This window comes from Poecile atricapillus, chromosome 1, assembly GCF_030490865.1.
Source record: "Poecile atricapillus isolate bPoeAtr1 chromosome 1, bPoeAtr1.hap1, whole genome shotgun sequence".
NCBI classification, from domain to species: Eukaryota; Metazoa; Chordata; class Aves; order Passeriformes; family Paridae; genus Poecile; species Poecile atricapillus.
The window spans coordinates 130,230,651-130,246,791 of record NC_081249.1 but is presented as its reverse complement, the minus strand read 5'-3'; the positions used below and the strand labels follow the sequence as shown (position 1 = coordinate 130,246,791).

At 39.9% G+C, this 16,141-nt stretch overlaps 1 protein-coding gene across 1 annotated transcript in view; it reads right to left on the bottom strand.

Annotated features, from left to right (window-relative positions):
* The window catches only part of SLC17A6 (solute carrier family 17 member 6), a 28,772-nt gene extending 16,583 nt beyond the window's left edge, over positions 1-12,189 (bottom strand). Inside the window, exons 1-5 of the mRNA XM_058847167.1 lie at positions 12,104-12,189; positions 10,999-11,030; positions 9,444-9,501; positions 8,808-9,060; positions 7,701-7,819 (exon numbers count right to left, since the gene is read on the bottom strand). Coding sequence (XP_058703150.1) covers positions 7,701-7,819; positions 8,808-9,060; positions 9,444-9,501; positions 10,999-11,030; positions 12,104-12,189 — 548 coding nt within the window. The remainder of the gene's footprint in view (positions 1-7,700; positions 7,820-8,807; positions 9,061-9,443; positions 9,502-10,998; positions 11,031-12,103) is intronic.
* Between the last annotated feature and the right edge of the window lie 3,952 nt (positions 12,190-16,141).

The following is a 16,141-nucleotide window of genomic DNA, read 5'->3' as shown; positions in this document are numbered from 1 at the left end:
CATTTTTCTTTCAGAAATCACATGAAATATGTTGAACAAAGACTTATTTTATGAAACATATATAAAACTTAAGCTGGGTTTTGACTCTCCTTTGCTGTTCTTCCTTGAACAGTGCTTATTTGGGAGAGTCCTAGTACAGCAGCAGATCTGAGCAGCAGAATATATATCACATAATGTGGCTTTAGACTATTCTGTCAGCTCAAGATTTCTAAAATGTATTCTTTGACTCTACTTATTGTCTTTAATCTGTGGCACAACTTCTTCTGCAAAGGGCAGGAACACAACATACACACGCTTATGTTATATTTTTATACAACCCAAAGAATATTTTGTCTTGCGGAGGAACTGCAAGGTTCAATGCTATATTAAATGCTTCATTTTTTCCAGTAAAACCTAATATCTAGAAAGAAGCAAGACAGAAGCTAACTGGAATGTCTGTGGGCTTATAGCAGCTTTTCAGAATCTTTTCTTCTGTAAATGTTGCTGGCAATTACAGTTTATTATCAAGATTTTCACTTAGATTTTTCTTCTAATATATAGGAATTTTAGGGGTTAACTGACACTTAACACTTCCCTCCTTACAAAGCATATCTCTACCCATAGAGATGTTATGGGTATGTGTGATGAGGGCCTTCTAAGACTTTGATACAGAATATGTATATTTTGATGACCTGAATTTGCTACTGTTTGGTCTACCAGGTTGGAAAATGAAAAAATCCCAAAATATTCATGGGACTTTTAGCAAAACAGATGATACAAGGGACTAGATCAAGCACTGGTATGAAATGTCGTGCAGAGATTAAATCAATGTGTATCAGCAATCTGAAGGCCTTCAGCTTTCTGCCTTCTTCAAACCCCACTGATGCCACTGACTCCTACCAAGACCCCAGTTTTCAGGCTGCACCTTGCTTTGCATGTTCGCAGACCTACTTTTTGATATGTCAATGTCTGTTTTATAAAAGCTTGGGCACTGTCGCAGATTATGTTCCATCTGACAAGTTAGAAGTATTTGCCCTACGTAGTAGTAGTTTTTCCTTTCCAACTTTTTACTTTATATGTCTACTACCCATGCTGCTTTATTTTAATGGTTTTAATCTCTTCAGTTTCCACAACTGCAATCCTGCCTTCTTTCTTTTGCATCACTAACCAGTTCATATCCTCTACACCTTGTCTGCTTTTTTCTTCATTCATTTGCTCTTTCTACCAATCCTCTCTCTGTCCTCTCTGAATTCACCTGGGGAATCTCTCAACCTGCAGTTTTACAACTCATATCTATATATGTCTAGACAAAGCTCTGACTCATTCCTTCTAGCTCATTAGCTTTGGGACAGCTTGCTCTTTAAATATGTAATCTGCTAGATAATGCTTCAAACCAGGACTATCTCATTCAAATCACCTTACCAACATGCAAGGTTCATGTGTTCAGGCTGTGGTTCAACTGCCTCTGTTGATTTAGACATATATAACACACTTATCAAAAGAATCATCTGTAGGTTTAATTTTAAGATGTTTTGTGGAGTTGTTTGGGAGGATAACTACTATGTGTTGGACTCAAAAGCTGGACATTTGTACTGCTTTTTGGAATGTTTTCTGATATATTGGCCACATGTTACAGCTGATTGCATCAGGACTGCTCAGAGCAAAGGCAGATTCCTTCAGAGCAAAGTGACAGTGACACTAGCATTTTTATGCAACCAACGTAGATAATATCGTTTTGCATAACCTGGTGTACAAATTATTTTGGGGTGACGTTACAAAGCAAGTAGAGGTGATTAAGGATACCTGTTGCATAGAATGCCTTCAATTAATGGTCAGAAGCATCCCTGGGTTTTGTTTCAGAGACTGCTTTATTTATTAGATACCACTGTTAATGCAGTGAGGATTTGTGAAAACTCAGGACTAGAAGACAACTGGGAATAAAGTTTTTGACAGCATTTATATATCTGGATGATATAATCCTAATAAATTTGAAGTCACTTTATTGGCTTATTCTGAAAGGGGTGTCATGACACAGGGATTCGAATTGGGTGATCTTTGAAGTCTCTTCCAACCCAAGCCAAGCCATTCTAGGATTCTCTGAAAGTATCTGGTGTAATTTTATGCAAACTGTGTAGTGAATTTTATACAGATAAAGATTTCAAAGGATTTTTATCAATGGAGGATGAAATGCAAAAATAAGCCCAAATTTCTAACATAACCCCACTCTTGTAGTTACATCTCAACAAGGAGGGCTAAATTCTGAAAATTTTATATTTAGTCATGAAAAAATTAATCAAGGATAAATTTGGTTGTCTGCATTTTGTTTCTCAAGGATTTCTTCCCTTCTGTATTCAATTAGTTCCAAAATTCCACCTTTGTCAGTGTAGTGTTATACAGCTGCTTCTCAGTACCAGAGAAAATAACATTTTAGCCTATAACACTCTAGCCTGAGGTGCCTTGAAACCTAAAAAGTTAACCACCATTAATGATGGTTTACCTGCTTCCAATGCACATAAATATAAACTGTGCTCTTACTGACTCTGAAAATATTAATTTGGCTTGATAATAGTGTGATTTTTTTTTCCATTTTTTTCCCCAGCTGTTCTCCAAGCATTTTCAGCTTTCTTCATATTTACCTCCTTGACTGCAAACTGTGATTAGCCACTCCTTTGGAAGACTTATGCTACCTGTATTGGTTTTTTTTTTCAGTTGTATAACTATCATGTCACTTGTTCATCTCCTTGTAACCTTTGTATACTCCTGATAGTATTTGTCTTAATCTAGTTGTCTTTTTCAGTCTGTAATCACACTGATAACCCTTCTTGGGATAACTTTTACTGATGTTTATGTATTTCAAAATAACTAAGTAGAATTTAAGCCATTATGGGGAGACATTGTTTAGCTATTCTGTGGCATATAGTCATTCTGACTTTTGTCTAGTACAGGCGATTTTCCCCTATGACTCTGTTGACTCCTCTACTGTAAACATATCCCTGTGAAATGCTCACTCTGAAAATTTATGTTTTCCTAAATGATAGACAGAATGTAGTGTTTTTTTCTGAACTGGGCCCTTATTTGCATAAAACAACATAGGGCTAAAAAAACTGGGATTATGCCATGAATATTGGAGTGGTAGATGAACTCAGCTGCCCAAAAAAGCAGAGAGAATAATCTACCTCTGCCATTAGAGATGAACACTTATTCCCAAGCACCAGTCCTAGGTTGAACATGCTTCATAGGAGAATTGCTTAAAACAGAACCTCTTTAAAAATAGTCTGTGGCCAGAAGCCATAGTATAGCAGCTTTATTTGGCTTTCTTAAATCGAGATAAAACAGGTTATTTTCATTCATATGTGTATATGGGAGGAGGGGGCTGTGTCTCTGTGCTCTTCATACTAAATCCTATTATAAGCCCTTCATGAAGCATTAATATGTAAAAGTCGACCTCCCGCCATCTAATCTAGTATAATAAGGGCTTGGATACATTATTAATTTTTGTCACACATCTGAGGCCCCCTTTTATCAAGCAAAACCCCCATCTAAATCCCTTGTTGCATCATTAAATTGTGAAAACAGCTTCATCATTCATGACAGAAAAATGGAAGAACCCTGAACCATATGGCAGAGGGAGAAGCAGTTCCAGCTACCAGTTTCCCAGTCCCCTTCTTGTAAAGACTGGTACTTAAAAGAATCTGCAATGCAGTAGGGTGAAAAAAATCGTCTTGGGGTTTTTTTGTGCAATATTGGCTTCTTTGCCTGGAAACAGATGAGCCCCACACCAGTGCCAGGGATCTGAGACCAGTTCAGTCTGCAGGATTCTGGGCTGAGTATGAAAGGTGGGGTTGTCGAATGCAGCTCTGGAAGTGTTTCTCTCACAATGCAAGGTCCTCTTAAGTCCTCAGAAGTTCTGAAGTTGGCACTTGTTTAATCATCCACTAATCCCCTATTCATGCTGTGAATTAATCATTGTTTGCAAAACAGAAAACACACAATATGCCTACCTGCTAAAAGAATGGAAAAATTCCTCTTTTTAAAGTAGAAAAATGTAAAGATGTGAACTTCTGGAACATCTTTCTACTTGTATTTCTAAACCAATACTTTACCTTAAATTGTTATGCTTGCTGTCATTAAAGATGAGTTAAGAGAGATTCTGATTTCACTGACATGCTAATGACAGTTTCAGTGAAAATCTGTGGGAATCTGAGACAAGATGCATTGAGAGTTGTCTGAAATATTCATTTTATTTACACAAATAATCCTATCAGATTTCTTGCTGGGAAGAAGGATTTAGCCTTTAATGGCAAGAAGAATGGCACTTGAGAAACAAAGATTAATTTGAAGTGAAATGTTAATTTGTATAATTTCATTCAGATTAGAATGACAATGACTGAGTTCAACATAGATCAGAGAGAATTGCATTATAGAGAAATGTAGTATAGTCATGTAGTTACATTTTTTTAATGTGAATAATGTGAAAAGGATTTGAGCTTTGACAGATAAGAGGAAATCTATGTCATTACCATAGGTGATTTATATTTTTTAAAAATTGATATTCTATTCTGCCCTTTGTGTCTCTTTGTGTCAGAAGGTTCTTATGTGTAAGTATACACAAATGACCTAAAATGGTCACTCAGCTATGTTTTATGAAAAATAGTCTGTGATTATTGCAGATTTACTTTTGAAAGAATGCTTGGCATTTCTGTTTTAAATATATAAAAACTGGCATTTCTGTTTTAAATATATAATTGCATTGGGAATTGATTCTCTGTTGTGTAATCTAACAATACCCTGTAAATTTCAAAGAATCTTTCCTGATTTACAGTTAATGTTTAAATAGTTCACTTAGGAAATCAGTGAGGAAATACTGCCACAGCATTTTAGTACTGCTTTTGGTAGGGCAAGGGGTTTGTTATAGATTTCCAACATAGAGGATATTTAAAGGGTATATCAGAAGCTTAAAATATAATATTTAAATTATCTTGAGGTGATAAAACCAAGCACAGTTTCACACCTTTCCATGTGTGTGTGACAGCACAGCAGGTATTTTATTCACAGTCAGCTGCAGTAGCATGAATGTGAAATAAGGAATATCAATTCAAATTAAATTATTAAATTTCTAGATTAAAAACAAGACATGCTTACTAATAGGACCGCGTAGCCTGAAATTCACTATGGCAACAGCCTTTAACACTCGATTATCCTTTATATTTTGCTTAATTATCCCTCTACTGCAAACATTTAACAATAGCTAAAACATAATGAAACTGTTTAAACAATGAAAACAATGAAAAAAAACTATCACATGATTTCTCTGGTTGGGCCAGTGGTGGGTAGTCATTTTTGTTACTATTTAACCTTTATTTTTTTGCTATGGCTACCAATTGTTGATTCTTGTCATCTCTTTCCAGAGGACTAAAGGATATACTTATACCAAGCAATTTTTCCAGTGGAATTATATGCATTCTTACAATCAGATCACCTCCTAGCAACCTTTTTATATACATGTGTCCTGAATACATAGTTCTTGCTGTTTCTTTCACTGGGCATCACTTTATACTGTCATTTTTGAAGCAGTTAAAGATCTCTAAAGGAATCTCTAATTTTTCAATGCCCACACTAATATGAATGTGTCCAAATTACCCACAAAAATCCAAGAACAACATCATTGACTTAAATACACTCATTGCACTAAATAAAGAAAAATAAACATTCTAGGATTACACTGATTACTTTAGTAGACATTATGCTGGAAGCTTGTGATGTGTTTCTCGTCCCACATGGCTTAAGATACCACTCAGTAAGACTGCTTTTCAGTGGTGCCTCCCTCTCTGGTGTTACTTTGTATTCAAGTGTCGTATATTGAACTGCATTCAGTCAATCAAAAATTTAATATATTGTCTGATTGACTGGATCTTTTTGTACCCACAAGTTTACCAGCATTTATACATATTCCCAAATCACTGATGAAATGTGAAGACCACAGCAAGTCTAAGCAGTATCATAAATACCTGAATCTTTGAAAGGTTCATAAACTAGCCAGATAATCATCAGTCTCCCAATGTGGTAAATATCACAGATTTGGTTAGTCACTGACTTGATTGTGAAAAACACAAAAAGAAAAGAAGGGATTTCATCACACCACTTGGGGCAGATACCCCAAGTAACCCGTGTTCCCTACAGAATATATAGACAGAGAGATGCCTGAGGCATGAAGTGCTTCCACAGGAATAATACCTAACTAGATAAAATACACCTAGCTTAACTGGGGTAGTCCTCAGTTATTGTCATAAATGTAAATGTTTGTGAAGAAGAGAAAAATCTGATTTGAACACAACTTGTGTGCTTCCTGGCAATACTGACTTTTCCTGGCAATGACCCAGCCATTGTCTTGTAAATCTGTAGTTGCATCACTTTACATCTGAATTGGTTCAAATAGCTTTTCTGATGTTGTTTGAGTGAATGAAGACAGCTTTTGATTTTCTGGGTCAGATTCTGCAGCCTTTACTCAACCAAAACTCCAATTAATCCTGAGGAGTTACAGACTGTGTAAATATACAAAAATTATTAAAGGAGGAAGAAAAGGTAAACTCCTTTGAATAGCTGTTAATGGCTATTTGAAAAAGCCTTTTACGTTTCTGAACCATTATCAGAAAGATGGCACTTGTAAACAGAAAGACGAATGGATACCCCAGTTTAAAAATTATGTGGTTTGATTTATTTGTTTTTAACAAATATTAGTGATTTTGTCAGTTACAGAGCACCTCTCCTTTTGTAAATACTCGTTTCTACTGTAGATCTGTCTAAAATATATTTATCTAGAGGAGACCATTTTTTGTTTTAGCCACACTCTCTCCTTCCTCTCAGTCTCAAGCAAACATAAACCATCTTGCTCTTCAGGCTAAGCCTCTGCCCATCCAGGCTTACCTTTAATGTTGCCCATCCTGAGAAGAGTTAAAGGTATATATGGCTGAGTTTAGTATCTATTTGCACTTAGTGTGGTACTGGTTTGAAGAGTGGCACTAGGACCTTTGCTGCTTCTGCAAATGATGAGCCTGTGACATTAAGCATCGATGTGAAAGCCTCATGTGTCTCGAATACTCAGTGGATCTAATTAACAGGTAGAATCGCACCCTGGGTGCTTGAAAAATTGCCAGACACCATAGAAACGAGTCCTTAAGTCCCCGGACCATCTGCACTTTCTTTTCATTGTGGAAGTCTCATTTAAACATGTTTTTCGACCATTCTAAATTCATTTATGCTTTAATGTAAAATTCCTGCTGACGGTTTTCCTTTCCATTAAAAGAAAAATCATAAAATTCTTTAATTCAATCGCAGTAAAAAAAAAAAAAAAAAAAATCTCAACCCTTGATGAAATAATGTATTTTTGAACTTGCTTCTGAATATGTGTTGTTTGAATATCATTGCCACAACCTCCTTAAGTGACTGTCTAAAGGAAAAGGAAACCAACATTAGATACCCCCGCAAAACCAGGGGGTTGTTTGAAGGAGGGAGAGCAATGCACCATCACAGTGGAGTTCCCGGATCGCATGCAAGAGGTCCTTCCCTTCCTAAGGTAGTCCCATTGAGCGGGGGTTAAGTTTCGGGGGTGCAGGGGAGCCCCGGCTGTCCGGAGCTCAACTCCGCTCCCCCCGCGCCGCCGCTCCGCAGCCCGGCCCGGCTCGGGCTCGGACGGGGCTTGGAGCTATTTAGGCGGTGTTTACCTGTTCGCTGCCAGCCGGGATGAGATATACCCTCCGGGGATCTGGGTGATTATGTATCCCCAGAAAAAAGAGCCGTGGATCATGCCAACTGTTTCGGGATCCCAATTAAACTTCGCTTTCTTCCAATGCAAAGGACCAGGACAGAAAGAGAAAAAGACAGGAGGAAGGCTGTAATTGTGCCACTCAGAGCTTTCACCAGCAGCAACTTCACCCGTAGCGCAATCGAAGGGGTTCCGGTGCCGGCAGCGGGCTCTGCCCCAGCCCCCCACGGCAAACGCTCGGACTGCCCGCCAGATAGGCAAAACAAACCCAGTAACAGCAATAGAACCACCACCGTCCGTGCTTCCCTGGGACACGAGAGGGGCAGGGGGACCCCGAGGCACGGATCGCGGGGTCGGGCAGGGCAGAGCCGGGCATCCCTGGGACCCGCGGGATGCCCGGCTCACAGACACAGCCCTGCGCTGACAGGGGCTGGAGGCGCACAGCCCAAACTCACCTCTTGCGTGTGCGGCCAGCGAGCCGTAAGGGGCGTTTATCTATGAATTTGGGTGCTTAAGACTCATCTACATTTGTCACATCTTTCTCACCAGACTTTAACTCGCTTTAAAACGGCTCTATAATTTAACGCCTTTTGTCAAAGCAAATTCACCTTGGTGTTTTCAAATATTTCTGCAAAACCTCTCCGCCTCCTTAAAGGCGAGGTACACCCGCTGACAGTCCCTTATTCGATATCCTCCTTCTCCCATCCCCTACGTTTATTTTAGGAGGTATCTACCTTTTTCAAGGCTGTGTGAAAAAGACAGGGCGAGGGGCAAATTGCCCGCACAATAATACCACAAACTGGGTCTAGAAACAGAAACGAAAAAGTAGAAATAATCGGTAGAAATTGTTTGTGCGTCAAGAACGGGATTTCCGTCCTTTTAAGGGCACCAGCGGGGCGGGGCGGGTGAGGGGGAGGGGGGCCGCCAGCCCCGGGACCGGGGAGCATCGGCGCTCGGGTGGGGGGAAATGCGGCGAAACCATCCAGAGCCTGTCCCACCTGTGTTGAGGTGTTTCACTGAGTGTTGTACTGGGAGGATGTGAGATTTACGAGAGAAAGGTTCCCACCTCTTTAATAATTTTTCCTCCTCGGTGTATGGTGCTGTTATTGACCATATCCACGATGGCCACTCCCAAATTACATCGGATCCCGAAGGAAATGCAGAATCCCAATCCACTCATGATGGCAATGATGTACCTCCGGGGCAGCCCGAAACAGGTACAGTCGCACAACGGGGCTTTCTTTTCGGGCACTTCCGTGGGCTTTCCATCTTCAGTCAGCTCGATGGTGTCCCCGGGCTTCTGCCTCTTCTCTAGGACTCTGCCCGACACAAGAAGGGAAAGTCAAGCCCTGGCCGTCTGAAGGCACAACAATTTCGGGGAGCTGGAGGCTTAAATTCACCGTTCCCCTCACTCCTTTGGCTTGGAGATTGAGGATTTATTCCTTGCTTTCCATTCACCTTCAACTGTTCTTTAGCAATGACCTGTGGGAGTCACAATTAGTCATCCTCAACTCCCCCCTCCACCCTTCCGCAGCAGCCCAGGGAGGAGCTCTAGCTGAGAATTCCTCATCTATCATTAAAGACTTCTGCTTAAATATGTAGGACGTATCAAGAAGACATCATCTGTAACCACTGCAGAGGCGCCATGTTGGGCAGCCCAAGAGGCGCAGAAACAGAAACGGGCTTCTGGAGGTTTTATTACCTCCTTGCTGTGCTAGAAGCACCAAGGGAGCGATCTTGGTGTGCACCTCGCTTTAGGTCTGGGAAAAAAAAAGAAATGTTAAGCGAAAAAGACGGGAGGGACGAGCGAGGAGGAGAGGGCGATATTGCTATTTATTTTAGATTTGCAAAATGGCTGTCACATGCAGTGAAAGAAACCACAGCCAAGAACTGGCATCTCCGGAGAAGGCTTTCCCAAAGACCTCAGTGCTCAGCTGCACTTTGAGAGTGTGTGATCGCTTAGCAGGTTTAACCTTCCCAGAGCAGCTTAAAGAGCTTCATTCTTGCCCCCTTGCTCTCACTCCCTCGGTTTTACTCGAAAATCGTGTTTCCTAGAAAACAATCTGAAGGGAAATGGTTGTTTGCAGCTATTTCCAATCAGCTGAAAAATACCATGAAAGGTGATTTAGAACTTTTTTTTTTTTTTTTTTTTTTTTTTTTTTTTAATTCTTTAAAAGGCTGTCTCGGTAGCAAGAAAAATCAGATTTATAGAGCACGTGTCCTATACTGAATCCCTAAACCTTCTTCTGAAGTCACTGAGATATTTAAAAAACAGAAAAGCTAACCAATTATGTCGTATTGAGAAGCAAATACGTGATCATTTGCCGATACTCTGGACTCTACAACCGCTGATCTCACCTCTGCTGTAGAAGTGTTTTATCACTCGGAGGAGCATCTCTTTCAGGTTAACTCGTCCGGCTGATAGGGCAGTAACAACTAGCAGAATAAGGCTTAAAATGTTATCCGTATTCGGGAGAAAACACAGGGATTTTCTCCAAAAGCTACTCAGATTAAATTCTCCTGATTTTTCTGGGCATATAATTTCCATGCTTAAAGATCGCGGCATTAAGAAATGTCTTAAAAGTTGTGAATAAAATAAACCACCGTGGGTTTATGTTCAAAATTCGTTTGTGTGGATAAAGAGTAGGAGTGTTTTCTCGCTGAATGGGTGTCTTGTCTTCGGGAATAGACTGGAAATCAATGTGAAAGAGGCAAAAAAATTGTTTAGGTTCTAAGAAGAGTAAACAAAGTACTTAATTGCCTTGAGCTTAAAAAGATTAGCAAATCGCCCCTTTGTTAGTCGAGGTGTGAATTCAAACGGAGTTTTGCTGGAAAATACGATCACCGTTTCTCCATTATTCACTGTGTGACTACAGGTAGTAGAGATAGTAGTTTTATTTAAATGTTGTAAAGCCTTTAAGAATGGGAAAAAAAGGTTTATTTCCTTAATTGTATTTTAAGCAGTTATTCTGGATTATCCTTTCTTTTTATTATTATTAGTTTTCAGCAATTAAAAATTACTTGAATATAACCAAAAACTGTAGGAAATTAATTGCATTGTTGATGACTTTAATGACTTTTCTTAATGGTACACTTCTTATGAAAATGGAAACCTTAATTTTGTCTTTATCACTTCGCTGATATGTCCCCTTCCCTTAAAATGGCAGCAGAAATTGTGACTCATGCTGTGAAACAGCCTGGTGTATGTGCCCAGCACTGCCGCATAGGTATGGAAAAAAGATTTTTACGTGACCTACCCTGGGCAGACAAATCCGCAGTTACCTTATAGCTGCAATTCGGAAAAAAAACCAAACCAAAAAACAACAAACACAAACCAAACAAAAACCCCAACAAACAAACAAACCACCAAACCCACTCCCCCCCAAACCACACACACAAAAAAAACCCCAAAAAAACCAAAACACACACACACATAAACAACCAAACCCCAATCCAAACTAACAAAACACCCCAAACCAGACCAAATATTTTGGGGTAATTTCTAGCAGACGGTACAATCGAACATTTATTGGAATTTCACGGATTATTCTCAAACGTTGTGGAGGTCACTAAAATCACCAGATTGGATGGAAAATTATGTGTGAATTTTAGTGCCTGCACTTCTTAGGTATGCAAAAATCTGAGTTTATTTATCTGTGTGCACAGGGCTCTACGATGACAGAAATATTCTTTACACACAGAAATATACAGGAGTGATGCTTTTGAGTTTATCAACTGCAGTGGTATATCATTTATAGGACAAGCAGATGCTTCTAAAGGCATATGGATGAATAATTAAACACATTCCTCTATATGTTTCAGCTTCAGTAGGAAAAAAATCATTTGGATATCAATTATTTATACATCTCCATGTTTACTTTCATCTGATGATGAATTACACAAAGGACAAGACTAATAAAAACCAGAATATATATATATATATATATATATATATATATATATATATATATATATATATATATATATATATAATATCTATTAAGGCCAGAGGGCAAGTGCATTGCAAAATTATGATGGAACAAAAATACAGGTTGCTGCTCTCTCCTGATTATTATTTCAAGATGGGATCCTGTTTTTTTTGGAAGAAAGGTGGGGTGATCTTTTACTACATCTTTACTGACACCATCTACGAATCAGATAGAGAAGTTACGGGGGTGCCATATTGAGCAGCTTCAGCACTATTTTCCAGGATCTAGATTATATCCAGCAGAATCACAACAGCTCCCAACCCTGCCACGGCTAACCTCCCCAAAGCATTCTACCTCCTGCAGCAATGGATGCTTAAGAAAAGCTTCCAATTTTGGGGGGGAATTAGAATCCTGTAAGAGATATCGGTCTTACCTGTAGAGATGGCCAAGCGATTTTCCAGCAAAATTCTTCAATCCTTCCTTGCCGGGAGTCAAAATCCTTTGTTTTACCGTCTCCATTCCTGAGGGGATGCTCGCCGGATAATGCTCTGCTCTGGATACGGCACTGCTACGAGCAACGATGGTTCATATTGGTTTAATCTCTTAACTTTTCGTCCTCATTCAATGGCTATCGGTGCACCTACGGATGAAGGGAGAATGAGAGGAAGAGTGCGCGCGTGTGTGTGTGAGTGAGGTGGAGACGGCGTGCGGAGTCGGGGGGGGGGCGAGGGCGAGCGCCTGTGTGCGGCAGCGAGAGGGGCGTCGGAGCGCGCTGCAGGCAGCCCCCGGGGTTCCCGGCACCACGGAGTTGCCAGTTACGGTCAGAAACTCTCCTCGGCCTCGCAGGGTTCAGCAGTGGCGGGCGGAGGCAGATCGATGCCCGGCAGGGAGGGGACGGAGACCTCCGTGCGGGAGCGTTTCGAGTCAGTGGCGGCTCTGCGTGTCCCCGGCTGCAGCGCTGGCGGGGGCGGGGTGCGCTCGCCGCCCTGAGCAGACACTGCCAAGTCCCCGGAGCCGTCGGCCGAACCCACGGGCGGCGTGGAGCCGCGGTGTGCCCGTTGTCGCCTCCCGTGCTGCCTCCCGCGCAGCGCTGCCCCTGGCGCGGCCGCGGTTCCGCTCCCCAGGCGCTTCGCCCCTTCAGCACCACGGCCAGCGCTGCGCCCCCGCCCGCACCTTGGCCCCGCCGCTCCCCGGACGAGCGCCGCTACTCCTCGTATAGCGCGGAGTGCGGAAAGGCCGTGGCCTTCGTGCAGCCAGTCCCGCTCCCGAGCAAACCGGGCACAGCCGCAAAAATGCTGCTGTAATGCTATAAACAGATAATACCCGTTACAAAGGTATATTTACCTCTATATCCAAATTTACTCACACAGCTTATTTTAGATCATGTTAGGAATCCATTAGTGACTGCTTTCCCTGAAACATTTAATATTTTCCATCTTTTTTTTTGTCCTCTGTTTTCATGCCTCTGAGTAGGCCACTGTAACACTCAACCTTGATTTGTGGTATTTACAGCACTGGAATGAACTGAGCATACTCCGAAGAAAATTATTTTTCCTTTCAGAATCTAATAAGAATAAACTTTTACCCTTTGAAGAAAATTGAAGATGCAAAAATCGGTATTTCTTTCTAAGTCATAACGATTATATTTCTCTTAGATTTAATATTAATATTTCTGCCATGTGCTACTAAAAAAAAAATATAGCTTGTGTTTTAAACAAGTCATTCTAGTATTATTAAGCTCTTTCACTTGCCCAGTTGGTAACTTAATGCAAACCGTATTTTCAAAGGAAGATTCCCTGATGAAAACATATGTTGTAGTTGCAATATCCTAAAAGCAACTGCTCTCTGGATTTGTTGAAATATTTCTTTCAGATGTTGCCCTCTGCTGGAGGGTTAATGAAGTTTTACAGCACCAATACCCATTTATACAAGACCAATTATTTTAATATTGAAATTCCCATAATGACTGATCCATGTAGAATTTCAATATTTCCTTTCAAAATTGTAAAAGAACTACAAAGTACTAGAGTAGAAAATAAATTATAAATAAACCACATGTAATTGCAATGTTGCTAATTAGCATCATAACACAGCCCTGATTTCTACCTCACAGTAGCTATTGGATGTGGTTTGCAGCATTGTCACTACCATTAAAAACCTGAAAGAATTTTTCCCAGAAGAGGAAAAGCTGCACAGTTACATAAGCATGTCTTCCCAGCGTATCATGACTCCACTGTGCCATTGCAGATGCTCAAAGGAAACCTATATTAATAGGTTTTTCTGAGAGGCAGCAGGAACAGAATATTGTTTTGCAGGGATGCATTAATGGGATTGGATTCTGTAATTCAAGCCTTTCAGAAAGGTACTGAGTCCTTTTCTGAGCTGGAATCTGAGGAATTTGAGGCTGCAAAGCCTGCCAGGCAAGGGTGCTTTGTTTATTTTTGCTGTGCAAGGAGCTCTGGCCCTTTTTTTAGAAAGCTCAGCACTGGCATGGCTATGATGCTATGGCTACTTAGTAGCAGCAATAATTACTAGCAAAATAATAGCATTTAATAAATAAATGATGATTGATTTGGGAAAGATAAATGATTTACCATATCATATGACAATGGAGAAAAAAAGTCCAAATTCCTGGTTGTTTCCCTTAGTAGAGGAGAAATACATAGTCCTTAATTGCATAAAATATGCAAAATAGCAAGGAACCCCGATACAGTAAAGTCCTATAGTGACTAGGGTCTGCTGCTGTAGCTATCTGAAATAGAAATTTTATGTCTATCAGATGATAAATTCAGATATTACTGAGTCACGTCCTGAACAAGATCAGGTGATTTAAAAATAGTAATTATTTAAATTATATTTTTGACCTTATTCTTGCTGTTGTCTCACTGCAAAATGAATTTTCTCTTTCTCAAGTGTCATATGAGTAGAATTTATAAGCGAACATATATTTTATGATCCATTTTGAAAAATAAAAATATATGTATTACTTTAACTTCATATGATCACGCATACAAAGACATTTTATTATACCTGTTTACTGAAAGGTGACAGAATACTGCTCTCAATAACACAGTGTCATCTTCAGGAAAAAATTACGTGTTTAAAATCAAAAATTATGAAGTATGATCTAGTTATTACTCCTTTTTATGGTAGCTGTCCACTAAATCAAATGGAATTTGATTCACCTGAAGAACAAAGCAATTTTCTACCTTCTTTGGGACTATGGAACTGCAAAATCATACAGCAGTGCCAAAATAATCATCATGTTTGCCAGGCCACCAGAAAGAAGGTTTTCTGAAAGAAGCTTTGTAAAACCTTTTTTAGTCAACTGGTTATTAAAAAAAATTCAATCATTAAAAGAAGATATTGAAATAAAATCTTGTGCCAAACCTTGACTTAAGAGGCAGAAAAATGTGATGAAAAGATTGTTTTAAACCAGGAATTTTCTCATTCTCCCTGAACATTTGCAAAGATCACTTCCTGAACAAGTTTGGTGGGCTTTTGTCTTACTCTCCAGAGTCATGATGATTCACTGTTGCAGCTGAAGATGAATAGATCACACGGACACAGCTCGAGGTGTGGTGAAAGGAAGAGCGAGTTTATTTTTCCTCCCAGGATTTATAGGTTTCTGACCATGGCCAGGGATTGGATGGTCAGGATAACACTTTCCCACTCCATTGGTCATGAGACATATCCATCATAAGACATGTAGCAGAAGGAATGTATACCTATCTCTATGTTTACAGTTACTGTCCTGGGAAAGTCTTAGAAAACTATGTCAGCAAGCTCAGAAGCTGAGTTTTCAGGGCAACAATTCACTGCTGGACAAGTCCCTTGAAAAACTGGCCAATACATCTCTTTGAGGATTTAGATGTAGTGTCCATACATTGACATATTAGAGATGTGTCTATGTTGGATTTTGCATGCCAAGCTGTAAAGATTCCTGAATCCAAGTTAAAACTATGTGAAGTTTGATTGACAACACTTTTTAGGTAATTTTGCCTTTTGGAGGCCTATCCATCAATGTCTAACCCTGTATTTTATGGAATGGGCTGTGCCTATAGTTCTAGACCTAGGTTATGAGCACATTGTTGTTATTATGTCCTGTTGAGAAGTGTACTACACAACGGTGTCAAAAGGAATAGCTGTAATGTGATGCAATACTAATGGAACTTCATGCTTTCTCAAAATTTGTGATGTTTGCATCTTGAGTGGTACTTTAATTTTCTGAACTGTGGGCCAGATTGGTGATTTATGTCATACAACAAACATGGCAGAAGTTGAACTGTTGGATCAAATCTTGGCTCTGTATTTCCACAACAACACAATTGTCCTTCTTATTTTGTGTCTGAAATAGAACATGCTTGGACCGAAATATGCTAAAGAATGATGTGTCTGGGCAGAAGTTACACATTCACATGGTCCCTCTCAACCAGATTGTGCATTTTGGAAATAGAAATCTAGAGTTTTG